Raw genomic sequence first — 13,586 nt, 5'->3', positions numbered from 1 at the left:
CTTTACCTGTATTTTGGGCTTGCAGCCAGCCTCCCAACAAGAATTCTGTAGAGCTCACGCACTTGTCTAGCCCAGGTTCCTCTAGTCCAGCGGACGTCCCGCGCTGCTCAGCAGTTTCCTCTTCCGGTTTTGACAGGATCCAGCCTTAGTGCTCCAGGGCCTGACCCGTCCAGGGCACCAGCAGCTGCCCGGCCCTGTCGTCTGACCAGGGAAGAGAGAGCACATTAGAGTATAGTGAGTTAAAATATTTATACTTCAGGGGCCGGCACTGTGGCTCACTTGCTTAATCCTCCGCCTGTGGTACTGGCATCCCATATGGGCACTGGGTTCTAGTCCCGGTTGCTCCTCTTCCAGTCCAGCTCTGTGCTGTGGCCCAGGAGGGCAGTGGAGCATGGCCCAAGTGCTTGGGCCCCTGCACTCACCTGGGAGACCGGGAAGAAGCACCTGGCTCCTGGCTTTGCATCGGCGCAGCGTCGGCTGTAGCGGCCATTTGGGCTGTGAGCCAACGGAAGGAAGACCTTTCTCTCTGTCTCTCTCTCTCACTGTCTACAACTCTACCTGTCAAATAAATAAAAACAAATAATTAAAAAATAAAATAAAAATAATAAAAAAAATAGTTACACCTCACACAGAGAGAAAGTAAATAAGCAGAGAGGCTACAGTCCATGTTCAAACAACTTGCCGTGTGTTCATCGCTGGCATTTATGTCTTTTGCTAAGAGAAGCTTTTTTCAAGGGTCAGCTCATGACTTTTGAGGTGGATGTTTGGCCCACATTCCATATTGGAGTGCCTGCATTTGAGTCCTGGCTCCACTCCTGGCTCTAGCTTCCTGCTCATGCACCCTGCAAGGCAACAGGTGATGGGTGATTCCAGCCCTTGAGCCCCTGCCACTCATGTGGGAGGCCAGACCTGGATCGAGCTTCCAGCTCCTGGTCTGGCCTGGCCCTGCCCCAGCTGTTGTGGATATCTGGGGAATAAGCCAGTAGGCAGGAGCTCTCTCTGTGTCTGTCTCTCTGTTTCTCAAATAAAATTAATTTTAAGAATTATGACTCACACAAATATAAAATCAGCACATCCACATTAATGAATGCGGGAACCAGTAAGGTGTTGAACAGTTCAGAGGAGACTAAAAAATGTGAGAGATGATGGATATGTTAATTTAGCTTGCTTTAATCATTTCACAATGTACATGTACCAAAATATCATATTGGGGGTGAGCATTTGGCCTCGTGATTAAGACACTCACATGTGTATCGGAGTGCCTGGGTCTGATAACCTGGTTCTACTCCCAACTCCAGCTTCCTGCTGATTCTTACCCTGGGAGGCAGCAGTGATGGCCCTAGCAATAGGATTTCTGCACCCATGTGGGAGACTGGATTGAGTTCCCAGCTTCCTGCTTCAGCTCCAGCTAAGGACTATCGTAGATGTTGGGGAATGGACCAGTGGATAGGATCTCTCCATGCCACCCCCCCCCCATCTCTCTCTCTCTCTCTCTCTCTCTCTCTCTCTCTCTCATATCTCTTGCTCTCTTACCCCTCCCTCACTGCCTCTTTTTTTAAAAAAATATTTTATTTATTTATTTGAGAGGTAGAGTTACAGTGAGAGAGAGAGAGGTCTTCCATCTGCTGGTTCACTCCCCAGTTGGCCGCAATGGCTAGAGCTGGGCCGATCCTAAGCCAGGAGCCAGGAGCTCCTTCCAGGACTCCCACACTGGTGCAAGGGCCCAAGGACTTGGGCCATCTTCTGCTTTCCCAGGCCATAGCAGGGAGCTGGATTGGAGGAGGAACAGCTGGGACTAGAACCAGCACCCATATGGGATGCCGGTGCCACAGGTGGAGGATTTAACCTACTGTGCCACAATGTCGCCCCCTCACTGCCTTTTAAGTAAATACATAGAAATTTTAAAAACATGAATACCATAAATATATACAATTTTTAATGTCAATTATACCTTAAGAAAAAGAATTCAAAGAACAGGCAATTAGGAATGTTGAATCGTTAGTAGATTTAAAACTGATTTCTTGGCCGGCGCCGTGGCTTAACAGGCTAATCCTCCGCCTTGCGGCGCCGGCACACCGGGTTCTAGTCCCGGTTGGGGCACCGGATTCTATCCCGGTTGCCCCTCTTCCAGGCCAGCTCTCTGCTATGGCCCGGGAAGGCTGTGGAGGATGGCCCAAGTCCTTGGGCCCTGCACCCACATGGGAGACCAGGAGAAGCACCTGGCTCCTGGCTTCGGATCAGGGAGATGCGCCGGCCGCAGCGGCCATTGGAGGGTGAACCAACAGCAAAAAGGAAGACCTTTCTCTCTGTCTCTCTCTCTCTCACTATCCACTCTGCCTGTCTAAAAAAAAAAAAAAAAAAAACTGATTTCTTGGGGATGTGGTGGGTTCATAATTGTCTCTCTACTGGACAAACTTCATTTGCATCTCTATAGATAAAACTGTTTGCATTGTTATCTTTGAGAACTGCAAGGCAAGGCAGGGTAAGCTGGCTAGGATTGGAGTGTGATTAATTCCTGCAGGCTGCCGGTGCCTCTGGAGTCTGGTACTTTGCCCTCTGGTGATTAGGGCAGGATTATTGGCTTGACCTGTGGGAGCTCCTTAAAGGGACAGAGTGTGGATTTGTTGCTTTGAATGTGAGAGGCGTGCTGAGCAAGTCTGTTGCTATCTTTAAGAAATGGCTCTCTCTAGCCTTGAGGGCCACAGATGTCAGACCATTGAGAATGTAGAAAATGGGGTAGACATTGTGGTGCAGTGAGTTAAACTGACGCCCACATCTCATATAATATGAGTGCCAGTTTGAGTCCCAGATGCCCCACTTCCAACCTGGCCTCTTGCTAAGGGTCCTGGGAGGCAGCAGGTAATGGCTCAAGTACTTGGGTCTCTGCACCCGCATGAGAGACTTGGATGGAGCTCCTGGCTTTGGCCTATTCCAGCCTTTGCTATTGTGGACATCTAGAGAGTGAACCAGTGGATGGAAAACCTCTCTCTCTCTCTCTCTCTCCCTCTCTCTCTCTCCCTCCCTCCCTCTCTTCCCCTCTCCCCCCTCCCCCTCTCCCCTTCTTCCCCTCTCTTCCTTTCCTCCTCTCTCCCTCTCTGTCTGTCTCGTCTCTGTCTCTCTTTCAAGTAGATGATAATAAAAAAATTTAAAAACCAGAAGATAGGAAAATGTGATGGAGCTGAGGACAGTGCAGATGGCGTTGCTTGCCGGTGCTGGTGCTGCCAGGCCTAGTGCTCTGCTTAAGGCTCTGCCCGCATGACCATCTCCCCTCCCCACGCTGTGGACCACCCTGACCAGGCCTGCTCGCTACCTCCACTCTGGAGCCTCCTGCTGTGGCCGAGGGTCACAGCTTCCCACCTGTCTCCTCACCCCTGGGTCCTGTCCTTGACCGGTCCAGAGGAATTCCCTGGCCATCCTGGTCACTTTCCATCCCACAGTTGCCCCTGGACATGACCCCTCAAAGCCATCATTACCCCCCCCCCCCAGGAAGGCCCACTCGGTCTCTCCATCCCCTATCTTGCACAAAGGTATGGATTGAATTCCTTGCATCTTGGAAAAAGTCATTATCCTTTGATTTCTGTGAGGCACAGTGCGGAAAACCATTTCCTGCCGACTTTAGATGAATATGGTTTCCACCTCTGAGTCACCAGCAGGTCAGGGCCGATGAGTCATTCTCGGATCCTGCTCTCCGCAGCAGAGCGTTTTAAAGTGCAGCAGGCGTGATGGAATCTTCTTCAACCCCCTCAGCCGTGACCCCTTCTCTGGCCACAGCCCCGCCTCCCCGCTGTGTGTCAGTCTTGCCTTTGCAGGCATCCGCTGGGCATCCTGCTGAGGTGGTCTCCTGGACCCTGGGCTGCCCTCAGCTACACAGAGCACAGCCTTTGCTCCCTAAATTGGCTCCGTCTTTACTTTCTTGTTGGCTTTGTTACCGGAGCCAGCTGGATCAGAGGTCCGCCTCCATACAAGAAATGTATTTCAGACATGAGACGGAGAGTAGCGGTAAGCAAGGTAGCAAAGTTTAATGAAAGGGATGCACCTGACCGGCCAGGCGGCATCTCAGCAAAGAACTGAGAACCCAGTCTGCACTCAGAGTGGGGTCTTTATGGACATGAGCCCTCCGCTTCTCCTCCTCTGGGGCATTGCTGGGCATCAAGCAGCGCTGCTGGGGCACCTGAGAGTCCCCTGGCCCAGGGCGGGGAAGGCTCCCCGAAGCTGCCCCTGGCGGAGGGCTGGGATCTTCCTAACAAGGTTATCAGACACGGGCAAGGCTTGATGCCCGGATGCTCGTCTGCTTCCAAAGCCTGCTTCTGTGTTTCTTCCCTCATTCAGCTGCACAAAATCCCTTGCCCGCCCCCTCTTTAAAAAGATTTACTTACATGAGTACAAGGAGCCCAAGCACTTGGACCATCTTCTACTGCCTTTCCAGGCACATAAGCAGAGAACTGGGTTGGAAGTGGAACAGCCAGGACTGGAACTGGTGCCCATATGGGATGCTGACATCACAGGTGGCAGCATAGTAAGCCCCTATGCCACAGTGCTGGTCCCCGGATTCCCATTTTTGTCCATCAGCCCCTCCCACACACATGGGCTAACATCTAACTTCCCATCTACCAGTATGAGCGGCCCCACCATTGTCAGGCACTCGTTCTGCAGGTGCCTTTCCTCCCATGCGTGCCCAGCTGTCTGCCCTGTAGGTGCCCACAGGGGACATCTGTGGCCTCTCAGACTGTCTAATTCTGTCTCCTCAGAAAGCCATCGGGACTGTACGCAGAGTCTCTTCCTTCCCAGCCGCTTGGAATCCATCCGCCCTTTCCCACTCACAGTGCCCACATTCCAGCCCTGTCACTCACAACATGTGGTTCAGTGCTTGCCACCTGCCCAGCACCGTGTGGCGGTGCTAGAGGTGGAATAAAGTGCAGGAGGAACCCCCTCGGGGAGCTCACAATCTGGTAGAAAAAGCAGAGGAATGAGCAGGTACTTTTCAAAGCAGGATAGCAAACGTGTGTGGCACGGGAGGAGAAACAGAAGGGAAGGGTACTCACCTGAGCTATGGGCACTTCCTAGAGGGAGCGACGTTTAGGCTGGGGTCCGAGGGCTGAGATCTGGAGACTAACGGGGACCCTGTGTTCAGGGAAATGAAGGAGGTTTGTTATAGCTGGGGTGGAAAATGAGAGAGGGGGGCAGGGAGGAGAGCATTTTTTATTTTTATTTTTTTAATTTTTTTTTTTGTTTGTTTATTTGAGAGGTAGAGTTTACAGAGAGAGAGAGAGAGAGAGAGAGAGAGATCTTCCATCTGCTGGTTCACACCCCAAATGGCTGCAATGGCTAGAGCTGTGCCGATCCAAAGCCAGGAGCCAGGAGCTTCTTCTGGGTCTCCCACATGGGTGCAGGGGCCCAAGGACTTGGGCCATCTTCCACTGCTTTCCCAGGCCACAGCAGAAACCTTGATCCGAAGAGGAGCAGCTGGGACATGAACCAGTGGCCCTATGGGATGCAGGCACTGCTGACAGAGGTGTAGCCCACAGTGCTGGCTCCGGAGGGGAACTTTTGATGGAGATAATTACAGCCAGTTCATGCAGGCTTTGTAAGCCAGTTTAAGGAACTTGGGCTCTATCTGAACAACCATGAGGGACCATTGAATACTTTAAGCTAGGAAAGAGAATCAACCAATTTGGATTTAAGAAGACTTTTATTAACCTTTTATCCTGCAACCTTGCTGTCATCACTTATTAATTCCAGGAGGGATTTTTTTTTTTTTTTGTCTATTCTTTGGGATTTTTGTGAAGAATGATGAAAAAGCTGTTTCCTAAGCCCGTGTAGCTTTTCTTTTGTTTCCTATCTTATTGACTTAGCTAGGAATTGTGTTATGATGTAGAAGTGTCAACAGATCTTCCATCTGCTGGTTTACTCCCCAAATGGCCACAGTGGCCAGGGCTAGACCAGGCTGAAGCCAGGAGCCAAGAGCTTCTTCCAGGTCTCCCACATGGGTGGCAGGGAGACCATCTGGGCATCCTTCACTGCTCTTCCAGGCTGTTAGCAGGGAGCTGGATCAGAAGTGGAGCAGCTGGGACACAAGCTGGCTCCTACGCAGGGTGCTGGTGTCTTGGCAGCTGCTTAACTCACTATACCACATCGCCATACCCAGAAGCTTTTAATTTTGGTAAATCTAATTTATCTTTGTTTTCTTTGTTGCTTATGCTTTTGGTGTCATATCTAAGAAACTACTGCCTAATCCAAGGTCAAAAACTTTTACTCCTATGTTTTCTGCGAAGGATTTTGTAGTTTGGGCATTTTATTTAGGTCCCTGATCCGTTTTGAGTTTATATTTTAAAACGGAGTGAGTTAAAAGTCCAACTTCATCTTTTGCATGTGGATAGCCAGTCACTGCAACACACACACACACACACACTTTTTTTAAAGTCCTTGTTTGCTAATTCTAGCATTTAGGTAATCCTTGGACCTGTTTCCACCAACCAGTTTTTCTTATAACCAAGCATTATATTTCCTTATTCCTTCAGCTTTTTATTACATACTGGATTTAGTGTATGATGCATCGCAAAAACTCCAGCTTTGTGTTGCCTTCTTGTGAATAGTGTTGAGTTTTGTTCTGGGGAAAGTCAAATTTGGCTGCTGTCCCCTGAGCCTGGGGCAGCCTGGTCTTGTGTTGGGGCAAGCATTTCAGTGTTGCCCTTAGTCCTAGAGCGTTTCTCTTGGTGCTGGGACATAATTTTTATTTCTAAGGGGTAGCCCTTCTTATATCTTACTGGAAATTCTGGAAGCTTCCCAAACCTCCCTATAAATCGGCAGGAATTGGCCTTTAAACTGTTCTGCTACAGCAGGGCGGAAGCTCAATATCTTGACTCCTTCTGCTTTCTTTAAAAAAAAATACACTTTTGGTTTGGAGTCTTGATTCTGTGCAGTTCAGGAGTGAGCCAAGGACATAAATGGAATTTATATGTGGATTCTTTAGGGCGGACCCTTTTGTGGCTTCCCTCTCTCTCGTATTCTTCCTCTCCACTTCCAGCGTCTCTGGCAGACCCAGACTGTGTTCTCTGGTTGCTTAGGCGGGGAAGACTGGATTTCTGCCCAGTGGGGGTGCAGACGGAGTGTTGTCCTGAGCCCGCATTAACCTGGACCCGCTGTGTGCTTCCCTGGTTACAGAAGCTGATTCCCTTCCTGTCTCTGCCTGCCTTTTGTTAGTCCCCAGGGTCTTCAAACGGGTGTTTTTAAACTATTTCCTTCAAAGTGTATTACTACCATCAGCAGGTGGGTTGGTCTCATCCAGGCTGCTCTGCCATTACTGGCAGCTGGGACCAGTAGGCTAAGGAACTTGGACTTTGTTCTGCACGCTGGGGAATCGCCTGGTGAGGGCCTACGTTGGGGAGATTTGTATGGGGATGGCTTGTAGGACGGGTTAGTGAGGGAAAGTCAGGACACGTGGGTCGCTGCCCGTTGGAAACAGAAAAGGAGAGACCTAAAGAAAGATCCGGTTTCTGGGAGGGGCCCTGTGACCTTCCCCTGAGGAAGGGTTCCTAAGTAACCAGTGAAGATGACCACTGCTCATCCCGGAGTCTGGCCTGGGTCAGGTTCATTGTCTGCGGAGAGACTTTCCACACTTCCTCATCCTCACCCGATGCTGGTCCTGGAAAAGTGACCTGGCCAACTCCTGGGCCCACCTAAGGCTATGGAAGGCCATCCAGGCTTAGTTTGACCTTGAGCCTGGGGAACATCTTGGACTGGAACTGGACTCGAGTTGGGGAAGGGCAGGGTGAGTCCGTGCTGAATGCAGGCTGCTCTGCCTGGACCCGTTCTTGCCATCTGTCCTTGGCCTTATCTGCTAGCTGTGTTGCCTTCTCTTCCCACAGGTCAAGTGGATGATGTATTGGATTATATTTGCACTTTTCACCACAGCAGAGACGTTTACAGACATCTTCCTCTGTTGGTAAGTGCCCCAGGATTTGAGACATTTCAAGAGATCGTCTTGCATGTGTTGGGAAAGAGGTGGGAAGGGGCTGAAGCCTCAAACAGTAGCTCAGGCCACAGATGCCAGTGCAGTGAATTGGAGCACTTTTGAAAATGTTTTGAAAGGCACAGTGACACCAAGAGCGAGAGAGAAAGGTAGGAAGATCTTCCATCAGCTGGTTTATTCCCCAACTGGCCTCAGTGGCCTGGGACTGGGCCAGGCTGAAGCCAGGAGCCAGGAACTTCATCTGGGTCTCCCACCTGGGTGGCAGGGGCCCATGTACTCAGCCATCCTCTGCTGTCTTCCCAGGCACATTAGCAGGGAGCTGGAATGGAAACTGGGACTCAAACGGGCACTCTGATAGGAGATGTCAGCGTCGCAAGTGCAGCCTAACTTGCTATGCCACAATGCTGGCCCCTAACTGAAGCTTTGTTAATAAATTATCTAGTCTATGAAAGTTGTTCTTTCTGTTAGTATGTATTGAATGACCTTGTAAGAGCAGGTGTTGTTTCAGGCACTGGGGATATATCGTGATGGCTAAGACACCATTCCTCAGTGTGCTTCGCAAAGAAACATTCATTTATTAGACAGAAAAATGGAAGGAACAAAAGAAGCAGTATGCAGACCTGTGCGGTAAAATCGAGGTTTCCTTCCCACATGTTTCACAAACCACTACTCACAGCTGTGTATCCTCTTTAAAAAGTTGTTTTTGTGTAGATATTTAAAATTTTTTAAAATTTATTTATTTCAAACACAGGGAGATGGAGAGAGACCATTAGCTAGTTCACTCCTCAAATACCCACTGCAGCCTGGCTTAGGCCAGGCCAAATCCGGGAGCCCAGAACTGAATCCAGTTTCCACTTGGGAGGCAGGGATGCAAGTACTTGAGCCATTCGTTACCTGCTGCTATGCAAGGTGTGTGTTAGGAGGAAGCTGGGGTCAGAAGCAGAGACTGAAACCCGGTAACTGCAGTGGGGGTGTGAGCTTCCCAAGCGATGTCTTAACCGCTGCACCAGATGCCCACCCCATTCTCTTTTTAACGGTGCTGTTGTAATATACTTAACGGTCCTCTCTTGCTTGTTAAGTTTATCTTGGAAATACATTCATGTGAACGTGAATACTTGGATAGCCATCTGTTTTTTAAATGGTCAAGTAGTATTTCATCATACTGATGGAACATAATTTATGTAACTAATGTCCTTTTCATAGATATTTAAGTTGTTTCCCATTTTTTTCTCTTATAAATACTGCAGGTATTTCTAGCAATGAAGAAATTTAAAAACATAGCTGAGTTTTTATTAATTATACCGTACTGGGTGAAGAAGTCTGAATAATATATTCTATAGTATGTTGTTTATGTTTAAAGGACAGGAGGGGGCAGGTGTTTGGCCTGGTAGTTAAGACAGTAATGAGAACACCCGTGTCCCGCATTGCAGTACCTGGCCTCAGTTCCCAGCTCCACGTCATGACTCCAGCTTCCTGCTAATGCAGACACTGGGAGGCAGTGCTGATGGCTCAGGAAGTTGGGCTCCTGCACCCATGTGGGAGACCTGGACTGAGTTCCCAGCTTCAGCCCCCTAGGCCATTGTGGAAATTTGGAGAATGACCCAGCAGACGAGAACTCTCGGTCTCTCTTCTAAAAAAAAACAAAAACAAAAACCTCTAAAAGCTGTGAATTTGTGCACTTGTAAATGTATATTAAAAGTACTAATTAATGAAGGTTATTTATTTTCTTGTTCTTTAAAAGATTTATTTATTTGTTTCAAAAAGTTACTTTCCAAATGGCTGCAATGGCCAGAGCTGGGCCAGGTCAAAACCAGGAACCAGGTAGCTTCTTCTGGGTCTCCCATTTGGGTGCAGGGTCCCAAGACTTGGGCCACCTTCCCCTGCTTTTCCCAGGCAATTAGCAGGGAGCTGGATCTAAAGAGGAGCAGCCAGGACATGAATCAGCACCCGTTTGGGATGTCAGCACCATAGGCGGCAGCTTCACCTGCTATGCCACAGCCCTAGCTCCAACCAAGGTTATTTCTACAACTTGGGATCATGGGGTTGGTTTTACATTTGGTCTGTTTGTGAATGTTTTGCCATCTCAGAAAAAGAATAAATATATTTCCATTTTGGAGGAAATTGTTCTTACCCTAAAAGGACCAATATGAACTTGCCCATGGAATGTCCTAGGTCCAGGGATCGAGCTGACCACTGCTTCTGTGAGTACTGTTGTAGTCAATGTCCTGAATTACCTTAGTTTGTAGCTTCTTCCTGCAGGAGGCTGGCTTTCCCTCCAATGAGGGAGATCACCGTCTCAGCCATCGTGGCCTCAAGCTGTAGGGAAGGAATCCGGGTTTCCTAATTCCATGAATTTGTGCCTCTCTGCCCTGCACTGTACCTGGGTAACACAGCATACTGCAAACGGCGCTCAGTTTCCTTGAAAAAGTACAGAACTCTGCCAAGCCACTCCTCTCCCCTGGAGACCCCAGAGGCAGACACTGGGAGTGCAGCCCTCTTGTGCAGAGCTGCATCACGAAGGCTCGTGTCTGATTCACAGAGATGAGGGCCATGGGCCTGGCCCAGTCAGTTAAACACATGGCCAAGCCACTCCGCACCATGCAGCCTTACCTCTGTGATGATGCCCTGCCTGTCCTCCTGTCCTCCTGGCCTCCTCACAAGCACCAGGGGACAGTGCTGGGCTCACCACCTCTTCCCAGGGTTCTCAGCATTTCAGCCTCACCGCGTTTTGCAGGGTGGAAATCCTGTCCGATGATGCTGTGCTCCTCCCTGTCGTGGACAGCACTGATGCTGGGTCTGTTTTGAGCACAGACACGGGTCTGGGTAAAAGCCCTCTCTCTTCCTGACCTACGTGGGGACCTCCCTGCTCCCGCATTTGGCCCTCCTGGCTGGAGGTGGCCAGGCAGTTACATGAGCAGGCCGTGAGCGGTCTCTTGCCTTTCTCTGGTGGCCCGAGCTCTGCTTCTGCGGGGTAGAGGCTGCTCAGGAACCTTCTCTACCTGCTTCAGCCTTCCAGGGCCCGACCACGCCCACAGCCGGCCCCCAGCGATGAGGAGTTGGGGCTTCTCAGGGGGAGTCAGACCCCCTGGGGAATGTCAGAGCCCAGGTGCCCTTCAAGGACACCAGCTCAGCAGCTCTGAGCTAATAATAATAATAGTCAAAGCTCCTGTCCTAAAATGATCCTGACTTCCGGGAAGCATCTTTAACTGTTGTTCCCTTCCGGGAATGGAGCTGGCCCATTGCATTCATGCTTCTCCATCGCTCGCTGTTTACTTCGCTGCCCCCCTCTTCCCACCGCCTCCTGAGAGCAGTTTCCTGTTTGTGGTTAACTTTTTAATGTCCTGATGAAAACAGTAATTTCATGGATGGTCGCGGAGCAAGATAGGAGTGGGGCTTGTTTCATTACTTGTGGAGGTGATCTCATTTCATTCTTCAAAAATTGTAAAATGATACATGCTCATGGCAAAATAAGCTTGCAAAAGTGCACTAAACAGTCCATCTCCTCCCCCAGACCCACAGTCACGCCCTCAGAGGGCCCACTGTTCCAAGTCACTCCTGTTCTTGTCTAGAAGTGCTCTAGGCACATTCCCTGTGTGTACTCTGGGCAGCGTTATGCCCGGCTCAGCCCTCTTAGACTTCACCACCCTCCACAGTGGCAGGGGTTGCCTTGGGAGGGAGGCGAGACTGTGCCTGCGCAGTGGGAGCCACTGTGGAGGAAATGTGGGTGCTTCTGTGGACCGCCGCTCCCCACCCGCCTGCCATGTGTTTCAGTGCCTGAGATTTCAAGCCTGTCCATGGGGAGGCTCTGGCTTTACCGGGGTCAGGACATCTTTACTGTACTTTGGGCATCCAAGGCCGTCCCATCCCATCTTTATTGCAATCCCTGCGCTTCGTCCTTGGCACAGGAAAGCAACCCCAGACAATACGAAAAATGAGTGGGCGTGGCATCATTCGAGAAAACTTTATTTATAAAAACAGACAGGCTGGGTTTGGCCCATGAGCCATGGGTTTTTGGGACCACTGATCCATTCTAGCAAGAAACAGAGACTAACTTAAGAAAAAGGAAAGAAGACAAGACTGTGTTGAGAGATGCTCAAAATAAGTCAGGGAATAGAAACAAAATCTGAAAAACTAAGACTAAATCCCTAAAGGGAGGAGCCCGTGTCGTTAGGGACCCAAGCGCTGAAGCTTAAGGACTTGCTTCTAGCCCTGCCAGTTTTGTTTCCAAGCTCCACTTGTGCCCCTGCTATGGGCCTCCCAGTTCCAAATTTCACTCTCTTGTGATGTAGAGATCACTTGGTACTCAGTAGTAAGTACTGCTACCGGCAAGTGCTCCTGGTTGTCAGCACTTAGTACTTGGCTGTTATCTAGAGATCCCTTGGTACGAGAGCGTGGTCCAAAAGTTACCCTGCTACACATCATTGTAGAACCTGCTGTGTGCTAGTTCTGTGCAGATGCTGGGTGGCTCCGGCAGGGCCAGCCCCTTTTTGCAGCCTCCAGGAGAGAAAGCCATGTGGGACATTGCCAGCCCTGAGGTGGTCCAGGGCTTGAGTCCACCCATCTTTCTTCTTCCATCCCATACTTTCCTTCTGCCCTATAGAAGGTGATCCATGCCTCTTCCTGTTCTCTCTTTGTTTATGTTGGGGGTTAGGGACTTGCTCAGTCTTTTTTTTTTTTTTTTTTTTTTTTTTTTTTTGACAGGCAGAGTGGACAGTGAGAGACAGAGACAGAGAGAAAGGTCTTCCTTTTGCCGTTGGTTCACCCTCCAATGGCCGCCGCGGTAGCGCGCTGCGGCCGGCGCAGCGCGCCGATCCGATGGCAGGAGCCAGGTGCTTCTCCTGGTCTCCCATGGGGTGCAGGGCCCAAGGACTTGGGCCATCCTCCACTGCACTCCCTGGCCACAGCAGAGAGCTGGCCTGGAAGAGGGGCAACCGGGACAGGATCGGTGCCCCGACCGGGACTAGAACCCGGTGTGCCGGCACCGCTAGGCGGAGGATTAGCCTATTGAGCCACGGCGCCGGCCTTTTTTTTTTTTTTTTTTTAAGATTTATTTATTTGAGAGGAAGAGACAGAGAGAGAGGTTCACTCCCCAAATGGCTGCAATGGCTGGAGCTGAAACGATCTGAAGCCAGGAGCCAGAAGCTTCTTCCAGGCCTCCCACATGGGTGCAGGGGCCCAAGTGCCTGGACCATCCTCCACTGCTTTCCCAGGCCATAGCAGAGAGCTGGATTGGAAGAGGAGCAGCCGGGACTAGAACCCAGTGCCCCTATGGGATCTGGCACTGCATTCGGAGACTTAAGCCCCAGCACCACAGCGTCGCCCTATGGCTTGCTCAGTCTTCAGGCTGTTTGCTCTTTTAACTGCCCAGAACAGAGGCCCTCACCCCCCAGAGAATAACCTATAGGGACTCCTGGGAGGTTTGCGTGGGACCTGTTAAGGTTGGGGTGATGCCAAATATATAGTAAGAAAAATCTGAGCAACAAAACTAAATCTGCTGGCCGGCGCTGCGGCTCAATAGGCTAATCCTCTGCCTGCGGCACCGGCACACCGGGTTCTAGTCCCGGTTGGGGTGGCGGTTTCTGTCCCGGTTGCCCCTCTTCCAGGCCAGCTCTCTGCT

General features: G+C 50.4%; 1 protein-coding gene across 3 annotated transcripts in view; it reads left to right on the top strand.

Annotated features, from left to right (window-relative positions):
- Nucleotides 1-13,586, top strand: part of REEP1 (receptor accessory protein 1) — a 113,161-nt gene that overhangs the window by 57,791 nt on the left and 41,784 nt on the right. For all 3 annotated transcript variants that reach the window (XR_009867818.1, XM_062209804.1, XM_062209805.1), the window contains exon 3: nucleotides 7,866-7,942. Coding sequence is in view for 2 of the 3 variants with exons in the window: in XM_062209804.1 (XP_062065788.1) it covers nucleotides 7,866-7,942 (77 nt within the window). In the remaining variant the exon portion in view is untranslated. The remainder of the gene's footprint in view (nucleotides 1-7,865; nucleotides 7,943-13,586) is intronic.

This window comes from Lepus europaeus, chromosome 13 (genome assembly GCF_033115175.1).
Source record: "Lepus europaeus isolate LE1 chromosome 13, mLepTim1.pri, whole genome shotgun sequence".
Classification (NCBI taxonomy): Eukaryota; Metazoa; Chordata; class Mammalia; order Lagomorpha; family Leporidae; genus Lepus; species Lepus europaeus.
Note: the sequence above shows the minus strand (reverse complement) of the source record. Positions and strands in the feature narration are given on the sequence as shown.